Genomic DNA, 10,771 nt, shown 5'->3' with positions numbered 1-10,771 from the left:
AGCCAGGACTTTCAGCTGAGGCATCGGTTGGCCACAGTGAGCACAGGGTGCAGGATGATGATGATGAAGAAGAAGAGTTTGGATTTGATATCCCGCTTTATCACTACCCGAAGGAGTCTCAAAGCGGCTCACATTCTCCTTTCCCTTCCTCTCCCACAAGGTGAGCGGGGCTGAGAGACTTCAGAGAAGTGTGACTGGCCCAAGGTCACCCAGCAGCTGCAGGTGGAGGAGTGGGGAAGCGAACCCGGTTCACCAGATTACGAGTCTACCGCTCTTAACCACTACACCACACTGGTAGGACTCCACTTCCTTGAGGTAGGACTTCTAGCAAGAGATGGGCTGCACCTCACAGCAGTTGGCAAGAATGTGTTTGCTAAGAGTCTTGCAGACCTGTTCAGGAAAGGTTCCAACTAGAACTTGAGGCGGAGGGAGACATCACGGACAGAAGAGCACCTGGCACAGGGGATAATAGCTGCATTGATGCACAGGAAACTGAGGAGGTGCTCCAGAAACCTGCCAAAGGGCAGGAAATGTCAGGCACCCGAGGTTCCCATCCCCCACGGTAGGTTGCCAGAAACGAATAAGTGGAAGTTCTTTCCAATGCTTTTATTCAATAATTCACACAGAGAGGCTTAGAAACGCAGCTGCTTGGAGTAATGGCCTTGCTCCGAATGAGTCTCCTCCCCCTCCCCAATCTCCCACAATGCATCATCACTACGGCTGCTGAGTTGTGTCCTCTGTCTCTGAGCTCTCTGCTCTCCTACTTTCAATGCCTGCCGGGTTCTGGGAGGGGGGCTTTCTAAAGACACTGTGTCTGTTAGCTGCCCCCCTTCTTCTTTTTCCTTCTCTCCCATTATTTCCCAACTTTCCCCCCATCTGCCTCTGAGGTATGATCTTCCTCAAACCCTTGTTGTAATCCTGAACTGTCTTCTTCTCCTCTGGAAGGTTCAGTCTGAGGAGTCGGTCTCCACCATCCCTCCCCCCCCCCCAGTCCCTGACACACTCCTAAAAAAAAGTTGAGTGTTTTGTGGACCTTGAGCCATCTCTGCAACTCTTTCAGCTGCTCTAGACCAGGAGACAAGAGAAAGAACCTGAGAGGCTGGAACTGAAGCAAGCAGGACTTTCTGTAACCACAAAGCTCACCCCATGTAGAGCTCACACAGTTCTGTACTCTGGATTCTCTGGAACATGTAGCTCTAGAACATCCAGTATTGAGACATCCGGTTCTGGAACATTCGGATCTGGAAGATTCGGATCTGGGCCCATAACCTTGCTGGTGCGTGAGCATCTACTCTTGGGTTTTCATTTCTGCAGCAGAGTTCCTTTTACAGAAATTTTTTTCTGCATCTTTTACTTCTTTACAGCAGCAGCAGCAGCAGCATTCCAGCTATCTTTTAGTGAAATTCTCATTACAGGAATAGACACCATTTGGTTCTGTTTCTCAGAGTCTTTTCTATTTACACTGGTGACTAATAAATAAAAACAAATAAAGCAACATAATCTTTTCTTCTTTTAGCCATCCAGCTAGAGACCTAATGCTGACCTATTCACTTGCTCATTTACACTGACCCAGACCCACATGTCCTAATAAGGACAACAGTTGTTGGGGAAATTTTCTATTGCCTAGCAAGTTGTTTAAGACTGTTTTCATGTTTCTTCTAGAATATTCCAACATTGGCCTCACTCTTCCCACCTTCCTGATTTAAGTCCAAGGAGCTTGTAGTCATAGCAGTTATTATAGGTTCATTTTCATCATTCATGACTTATGCAAAATAAAGAGAGATTTATATCGATGGAGCATTAATCTAAAACCAACTATGTGTGTTTCCTTTCTGCAGTGCTGGGTAGAATCAACATGGAATACTGTAAGAATCCAATGCCATCTTAAGTCCTTGTTCCCAGGTGCTCCTTTGTATTCAGATCAGGCCTCAGCAGAATAACGTAGCACTTGGGGAGGAAGATGCAGCCCAGGAGCCCAGCACTGGAGGCCAACATAGAGAAGATCTGCACGGCCACCATGTACTTCCCCTTGGTGCTCAGGTAGGTGGGCACAAAAGACACCCAAACACTGCAGAAGACCAGCATGCTGAAGGTGATCAGCTTGGCTTCGTTGAAGGAGCCAGGCAGCTTCCTGGCTAGGAAAGCCACTGTGAAGCAGATGGCAGCCAGGAAGCCCAGGTAGCCGAGGGCCACATAAAACATGGCCACAGAGCCTTCGTTGCATTGCAAGATGATCTCTTCCGCCTGGGAGTGCATGTCGGGCTCTGGGAATGGGGGAGAAGAGCCCAGCCAGAGGGTGCAGATGAGAACTTGCACACCAGAACAGGAGATGACAATGGAGTTGGCCAGACTCTTCCCTAGCCATCTCCTCACCCTGTTCCCTGGCCTTGTGGCCAGGAAGGCCAGCACCACCGTGATGGTCTTCGCCAAGAGAGAAGAAACAGCAACGGAGAAGACGATGCTGAAGGCTGTTTGTCGGAGAAGGCAGGTCGCTATTCTTGGTTGCCCAATGAAGAGGAAGGAGGACAAACAGGAAAGCAGGAGGGAGGCGAGCAGGATGTAGGAGAGGTCCCGGTTGTTGGCTTTGACTATTGGTGTTTCTTTGTATTTAATGAAGATTCCTAACACAATGCCTGCTGTTGAAGATAAGAAGAGGACAATGGAAGCTAAGGTGATCCCCAGATGTTCTTCATAAGCCAGGAAGGTGATAATCTTGGAGACACATTGATCTCTGTCCTTGTTTGGATGCTGATCTTCTGGGCATTTGGTGCAACGTTCTGCATCTGAGGAAGAGGAAAAGAGTGGCTTCAGCATCCCTTACATCCATGACCACCTGTGCTCCGGAAATAAGAATGTGTAAAGAGGTAAAGAGTGGCAAGCAATTCTTTGTTCCTTTTTTGCAAAGGGCAAAAATGCTTCCTCTCTTGTAATCCTTCTCACCCACCTTCTTGGTTGGACATGGTTCCTTCCGCACAAGGATCACAAGCATAGCAGCAAACAGGCTTTCCTTCTGGAACCACCTTTGCAAATCCAGGTTGACATATTGTGCTACACCTGGAACGAGGCACGGCCTAACCATGAAGATAAGAAGGTGCATGGAGAATCAATAAAAATGATACAGGGAGAGGGAAAGTAGGTGCATTAGGGGTATTTGTGTTTCTGGATTTCACCCACATAGTTTGGTAATCACCCAACAGGATTTCTTGTCCCCCTGATCTCATCCACTTTCTGCACAGAAGCACCATTCTCCAGCCCTGACCCTGAGTTCCAGCTCTGAGGGTCTGCTGACGGTTCCCTCCCTGGGAGAAGTGAGGTTACAAGGAACCAGGCAGAGGGCCTTCCCAGTGGTGGCACCCTCCCTGTGGAGCAACCTCCCATAAGATGTCAGGGAAATAAATAACTAGCTGACATTTAGAAGGCAGTATTAAATATTCGAGGTTTTATTGTACCAATTGGCTGTTTAGATCTCTAATGTGGTTTTGCCAAACTTTGGATTCTCCCACATGTCAAATCTCAGGGTGCACATGCCTGGGTGTAAGATTTGGGGAGTTACAAAAAACCAGCCTCCTTTGATGCTGGGGTGTGTGGAAGATGTGGGAAGGAGAGAGAAAGAGAGAGAGTGTCAGGGCTGCCACTCAGTCCCAGCTCACATAGGACCACGCTAGCCAGCGTTCAGGTTAAAAGAGTCTTTATTGGATTACAGGTTCCATTTCCAAACTGCAATGTGCAGCCCTACTTCTTCTAGGTCAGACCAGCGAAGACCCGTCTGAGTCTCCGCCTCTAGCACACCAGCTTAATACCCTAGCCTTGCTCCACCTCCTGCGCCTTTCCTTCCGTCTCTGGGTCCTTCTGCCCCCTGGGTCTCTTCTTTCCTACTCTCTTCTGACGCGGACCCCCCTGACCCTTCCGCCTCCTTGCGGCGGGCTTTGGGACCTGGCTCACTCTCTGGGCTGCTTACTGCGCCAGCTTCCGCTACATTTGAACTTGGCGCGCGCGCCCAACTCTCCACCTTCCTCTTGATCGTTTCGTCGCTCCCCGAGGTGGGCGTGACTACTCCTGACTCATGCCCTCCCTCCTTCTGAAAGCCTCCGGAACCCGATATCTGGTCCCCTTCCTCCCCGCTGCTCCCGGCTGGGTACGTGGGTCCCGATCTCCAACTACTGCTCTCTGATCCCTCTCTGGACCCTTCTTCCTGGGGTGTCCCCCTGTTTTCCCCCCTTGCTCTGACCGCTGGCGCTCCCTTCTGGGAATCCTCGGACTCACTGGATAAGCTCGGCGATCTCGGTTCGTCATCCCCACTCATCTTTCCTTCGTATTCCTCCCCCTCGCTCTCTGTCTCCTCCCTTCTCTGCGTCTCTGCTCCTGAACCCCTGACATCCATCCCCCCCTCGAAGCCCCCCCTTCCCCCCTCCCCGCTTTCAAGGGTGGTTGCTGGGTGCTCCATCATCACAGGAGTGAATGCCGGATACAGTTCGCTCCTCGTCGCTGGCCGCCAACTGAAGATCTCCGAGTCTTCCTCCTCGCGTTCCTCAACGTTGAGCTGCTCCGCCTCCATTTCAGTGCCGCCGTGCTCGAAACCGAGATCCTCCCCGCACACGTCCATGTCAGTCTCTGCGTCGGTCGCTTGACCTGGCATCTCCAGCCACCTCCGGCGCCACTGCTCCTCTGGCCGATCGTCCCACCAATACGAGGTGTCAGACGCCGAACCCTCCGGTGACCCCTCTGGGGAACGTGTGCGCTGTGCGGGCTCCCCGTCCGAGTCGAAGCCATGGAACGTGCTGGAGGAAAGTGTGGGTGTGAACAGCCAGTCGTCGAAGAAGCCTGCTGGCATGGGTCTGTGTGGGAAAAGGGCATGAAACTCGTCCTTGAGCAAGGGTTCCTCCAAAGCGTAGTCTGGCACCCAGCTATTAGCACTGGCCCGGGTGCCCTCTGGCTAGGAGGTATTCCACTCCGTCTTCCCCCCATCTGGAGTCCAAAATCTCCGTGACTTCGTTGATGGGGTCCTGCTGTGGCAATCTCCCCGCCTCCGTCCGCTCCTGAGACGGACTCGGTGCTGTTCCTGGTTCCTGGAACCTGTGAGGTGTCCTGTAGGGAGTGAGCACCGACCTGTGGAACACCGGATGCATCCTGGAACCCTCCGGGAGCACCAGCCTGAAAGCTACTGGGTTGATCTGCGCTTCGACTTGGTATGGACCGAGTTGCTTGTGCCCCAACTTCTTTTTGGCTAACGATCTGGTCGGCACTGCGTGGGCTGCCAACCAGACCCAGTCTCCCACTCGGATCTCTTCGCCAACCCGCCTGTGCTTGTCCGCTTGCACCTTGTAAGCGTGCTTCGCTAGCTCCAGCTGCCGTCGGAGTTGATCGTGGACCTCCTGCAACTCAGACGCGAAAGCGTCCGCCGTCTGCGGTTCCCCTTCCCCCACTCTGTCCAGTCCCGGGAAGGTTCTGGGATTCCTCCCATTGTTGGCGAAGAACGGCGTCACCCCTGTGGACACGTGCTTCGTGTTGTTGTAGGCGAACTCGGCGAGCGGCAGGTAATCCACCCACGTCGCAGGCTGTTGATTGGCATAGCATCTCAGGTACTGCTGCATGATGGCATTGACCCTCTCCGCTTGCCCGTTGGTCTGCGGGTGTCTCGCTGATGTCAGGTTGATCTTGACGTTCAGGAAGCCCATCAGCTTCTGCCAGAAATTCGAGATGAACTGGCGACCGCGGTCGGACAGTATAGACCGCGGCAGCCCGTGCACTTTGAACACTTGATCTATGAACAGTTTGGCTGTTTGTTCTGCCGTGGCCACCTTCGCACACGGTATGAAGTGTGCCATCTTGGTGAACAAGTCCACCACCACTAGTACAGCTGTCTTGCCTCTCGAGCTGGGGAGATCCGTGACAAAGTCCAGGGCCACCCTCTCCCACGGTTCAAACGGCGTTTGCAGCGGTTCCAGCAGTCCCGCCGGTGGTTTGTGCACCGGTTTGGCCCTCTGGCAGGTGTCGCACCTCGCGACGTAGTCCGCGACTTCCCCTCTCAGTCTGGGCCACCAAAAGTCCCTTGCGACTAATTCCACCGTTTTTTCCGTGCCAAAGTGCCCGGCCGTGGGTGCGTCGTGCAACTGCTGCAGTACCTTGGCGCGAAGTTCATCTCCCGGCACGTAGATGGCCCCTTTACGTAAGAGCAAGCCGTCCCGTATCTGGAACTCGTCGCTCTTCGCTGTGCCCTTGTGCACCTCGGCCATCTTCGCCTGCGCGAATGAGTCGTCCTGCAACGCCCGCCGCACCGCATCCAGGTCTACTGTGGCTGAAGCGCACGCCCACGCAGCTGGCGCGAAGATGTGCATGGCTGCCGCTGGCGTCGCCTCTTCGAGGTATTGCGGTTTTTGGGACAGTGCATCCGCCATGATGTTGGTGTCGCCTGGGACGTACTCTATTCGGAAATCGAAGTCAGCAAAGAACTCCGCCCAACGTATCTGCCTCTGGTTCAGGAACTTCGCCGTGCGCCAGTGCTCCAGATTCTTGTGGTCCGTGCAGACCTGCACCGTGTGCTTGGCGCCGATCAGGAAGTGTCTCCACGCCTTGAAGGCTGCATGAATGGCAAGCAACTCCCTGTCCCAGATGGTGTAGTTCTGCTCCGACTTGGTGAGCTTTCTGGAGTAGAACGCTCCCGGCCTCCAGACCCCCTGTGGGTCCCTCTGCAGCAGGACAGCTCCCACTGCTCTATCGGACGCGTCTGTCTCTACCCGCATCGGTCTGCTGGGGTCGATATGCAGCAGTTGCTCTTCCGACGCGAAGAGACGCTTGAGTGCCTGAAAGGACTGCTCCGCCTGCTCCGTCCAGATGAATTTCTTTTTCTTGGAGCTTAGCGTGTCCGTAATAGCCGCCGTCTGCATCGCGAACCCTTTGATAAACTTGCGATAGAAGTTGGCGAAGCCGACAAACCGCTGGACCTCCTTCCGGTTGCGCGGGCTCTTCCAATCCAACACCGCTCGAACCTTGGCGCTGTCCATGGCTAGCCCCTTGTCCGACAACTTGTAACCCAAGAAATCCACCTCCGTCGTGTCGAACTGGCACTTCTCCAGTTTGGCGTACAGTCTATGCTGCTGCAACCTCTCCAGCACCTCCCGAACATCCTGGTCATGCGCTTGCTGCGACTCGGAGAATATCAGGATGTCATCCAGAAAGCAGACGCACTTCTTGTAGAGGAGTCCCGCCAACACATGATGCATGAAAGCTTGAAAACAGTGAGAACCGTTTTGCAATCCAAACGGCATCACTCTGTACTCGTAGGTTCCCAGAGGCGTGAACATGGCTGTCTTCCACTCATCGCCCTCCCTCATGCGGATGAGATTGTACGCCCCTCGCAGGTCCAACTTGGTAAACACGCGTCCCTTGCGCACCGTCGCCAGTAGGTCGTCAATCCTGGGCATGGGGAAATCAGAGGGCTTGGTCATCTTGTTCAAGAGGCGAAAATCCACCACCAGCCTTTTTTGGGGCGTGTCCTTCTTCTTCACAAAGAAAACAGGACTGCCCCCTACTGCCCTGGACTCCCGGATGAAACCGCGCTCCAAATTGTGATCTATGAACTGTTTGAGTTCCTGTAGTTCATCCTCCGACATGGAATACAGCTTCCCCTTCGGTAGCGTCGCCCCTGGTAGGAGGTCAATCTTGCAGTCATATTGCCTGTGCGGTGGTAACTTGTCTGCCTCCTTCTCGCAGAAGACCTCCAGAAAGTCTGCGTATTTGTGGGGGACTGCTTGCAACGTTCCCAACTGCAGTTGTGATTCCTCCTCCTCTCTCTCCTGTTCGGGCAGGATGCAGTGTTCTGCGCAGTAAGAGGAGCCGAAGATCAGCTGTCGCTGGTACCAAGCCAGTGTCGGACTGTGCCTGTCCAGCCAACTCATGCCCAACACAATGGGTGTGTCCGACAGGCGGGTGACGTTAAAACTGATGACTTCCCTGTGGTTGCCAAGGCGCATCACCATTGGCGGCGTTTGCTTCACCACCTGCCCCCCCAGCAACTCTCTACCATCCACTGTGACGACTTGCAGGGGCAGAGTGGCCGGTAATAGCTGTATAGCGTGCTGCTCCACAAAATCCTGTGATATAAAGTCTGCGTTGCTTCCAGAATCCACAGAAAGCGGCACTTCGATAGTGACGCCATCGGGCAGCTGGAGAGATGCTGTGAGTTGCACTACTGGTTTGGGTGGGAGGGGGTCCGTGGGTTGCAAGATTGCTGGGGACTGCTTCAGTGATGCGTCTGGCTGGGCCCCAGTGCCTCTGTCTCCAGCCAGACATCGTCGTTTCCCTGCTGTTGTTCGCTGTGTTGCGTGGCCGCTTTCACCGTTGCGGAGGCTGCAGTGTGCTTGGAGCTCCTCTGGGGACACTCTTTCGCCAAGTGTTGAGAGCTGTCGCATATATAACACTTCCTGGTCCCTCTAGGAGGTTTAGTCTTGACTGCCGCCGGTGCAGGGGCTCTGGTAGCTGACTGAGCCCTGGCGCCTCCCACCTCCATAGGTTCCACTCCCCCTCCTGGCGGAGGTGTGGATTGCGCACGCGCAGCTTCCCTGGGAACGAAAGAGAAACTTCTCGCTGCTTCGCGCCCTCCACGTCCTTCGTCTCTGCACCATGGACGTTCTTCCAGCCTCACCCCCACAGTCAGCGCCCTTTGGACCACCTCCTGCGTGCTCCGGGGCCTCTCCCCCCTCGCAATTTCGTCTTTAACAGCACTGCTCAAACCTTCCCAGAAGAGGTCTCTGACTGGGGGCGAATCCCGGTCCCATTCTAAGGCACTGACCAGCGCAAAAAAGCGGGCGTGATACTGGCGTACGCTCGCCCTCCCTTGTTTCAGTCCATGAATCTCCCGTCGGGCAAGATCCACGTCAATGGTAGATAAAAAGCACGCATCCATCGCTTTGATAAAGGCATCTGCATTCTGAAGCGCCGGATCTTTATCCCTCCACAAATTGCGTAGCCACGCTTTCGCATCCCCATGCAAATGGGATAGTATAAACCCCACTTTCTCTTCCTCATCCCTAAAGTCTTTCGCCAGCAGTTGCAGTGCGCACATTACGTCTGCTCGAAAATTGGGGTACTGTTGTAAATTCCCATCGAAGTGAGCCACAAGCCCTCCTGCTCTCCGTGCCAACCCAACCCCCTCCGGTCTGGGTCCTGGCTGCCCATGCTTAACCAATGCTTCAAACCTGGCGTGGAGATCTCTGTAGGCGGCTGCCGCATCCTCCTCCCTTTTCTTGGATGCCTGTACCTCCGCGTTCAATTGGGTCACTGCCTGTTGCAGCGCTGAAATTTTCTCTGCTTCCGTCATCTCTGCCAACCGTTGTGAGCTCGCTCCCAAACACCAATTTCCTCCTCTCGCTGCTTCTGCCTCCGCTGCGAGGTATCAGGTGTCCGAAGCTTTAATGAGACGGGTCTTACTGTCAGGGCTGCCACTCAGTCCCAGCTCACATAGGACCACGCTAGCCAGCGTTCAGGTTAAAAGAGTCTTTATTGGATTACAGGTTCCATTTCCAAACTGCAATGTGCAGCCCTACTTCTTCTAGGTCAGACCGGCGAAGACCCGTCTGAGTCTCCGCCTCTAGCACACCAGCTTAATACCCTAGCCTTGCTCCACCTCCTGCGCCTTTCCTTCCGTCTCTGGGTCCTTCTGCCCCCCGGGGTCTCTTCTTTCCTACTCTCTTCTGACGCGGACCCCCCTGACCCTTCCGCCTCCTTGCGGCGGGCTTTGGGACCTGGCTCACTCTCTGGGCTGCTTACTGCGCCAGCTTCCGCTACATTTGAACTTGGCGCGCGCGCCCAACTCTCCACCTTCCTCTTGATCGTTTCGTCGCTCCCCGAGGTGGGCGTGACTACTCCTGACTCATGCCCTCCCTCCTTCTGAAAGCCTCCGGAACCCGATATCTGGTCCCCTTCCTCCCCGCTGCTCCCGGCTGGGTACGTGGGTCCCGATCTCCAACTGCTGCTCTCTGATCCCTCTCTGGACCCTTCTTCCTGGGGTGTCCCCCTGTTTTCCCCCCTTGCTCTGACCGCTGGCGCTCCCTTCTGGGAATCCTCGGACTCACTGGATAAGCTCGGCGATCTCGGTTCGTCATCCCCACTCATCTTTCCTTCGTATTCCTCCCCCTCGCTCTCTGTCTCCTCCCTTCTCTGCGTCTCTGCTCCTGAACCCCTGACAGAGAGAGAGAGAGAGAGAGAGAGAGAGAGAGAGAAGAAGAAGAAGAAGAAGAAGAAGAAGAAGAAGAAGAAGAAGAGAAGACGACTGGGTGCTGCTGGCTTTCCTCCCCAGGTGGACTGAGAGGGACCTGGCTGGGAAACATAGTCTGCCTTTTCTCAGGATGCCTGGGCGCTAGCGCATTCTTGAGCCTCCAGATTCCTCTCCCCTCTCAGCTGCTGTGGCAAGAAGGAGCAGCGCTGGCAGCTGAAACTGGGTGGAAAGGACACCACTGGTCCCCCTTTTGCAGGAGTGGCTCCAGGAAGAGCATGAGCAGGATCTCCTAGCCTTCTTCCTGGGTAACATCCCCTACCTTGTGAAACTTCTCAGGCCACTCAATGGCTTCTGGGTTGATGGTGAACTTGATGCCAGTAGATGCCTCTCTACTTGCACTGCCAATCTTCACTAGAGCACGAGACTTATTGGGAAACATCACCCAATTCATAATATCAAAGTCAGGAGGCAGCTCCCAATTCTCATCCAAACATATTGTGCCCCTGGAGGTATTCAAACACTGGATTTCTCTGAAGAAAGGGTGGAGCTGGAATGACA

General features: G+C 54.3%; 1 protein-coding gene across 1 annotated transcript in view; it reads right to left on the bottom strand.

Annotated features, from left to right (window-relative positions):
- Positions 1-1,427: 1,427 nt before the first annotated feature.
- LOC308569957 (vomeronasal type-2 receptor 26-like) overlaps positions 1,428-10,771 on the bottom strand; it is a 41,012-nt gene continuing 31,668 nt past the window's right edge. The window contains exons 4-6 of the mRNA XM_081164231.1: positions 10,533-10,760; positions 2,945-3,071; positions 1,428-2,783 (exon numbers count right to left, since the gene is read on the bottom strand). Of these exons, the coding sequence (XP_081020357.1) occupies positions 1,885-2,783; positions 2,945-3,071; positions 10,533-10,760 (1,254 nt within the window). The 3' untranslated portion in view covers positions 1,428-1,884. The remainder of the gene's footprint in view (positions 2,784-2,944; positions 3,072-10,532; positions 10,761-10,771) is intronic.

This window comes from Podarcis bocagei (assembly GCF_964188305.1).
Source record: "Podarcis bocagei genome assembly, chromosome: 12".
Taxonomy (NCBI): Eukaryota; Metazoa; Chordata; class Lepidosauria; order Squamata; family Lacertidae; genus Podarcis; species Podarcis bocagei.
The sequence above is the reverse complement of the archived record's forward strand: the minus strand, read 5'-3'. Positions and strand labels throughout refer to the sequence as shown.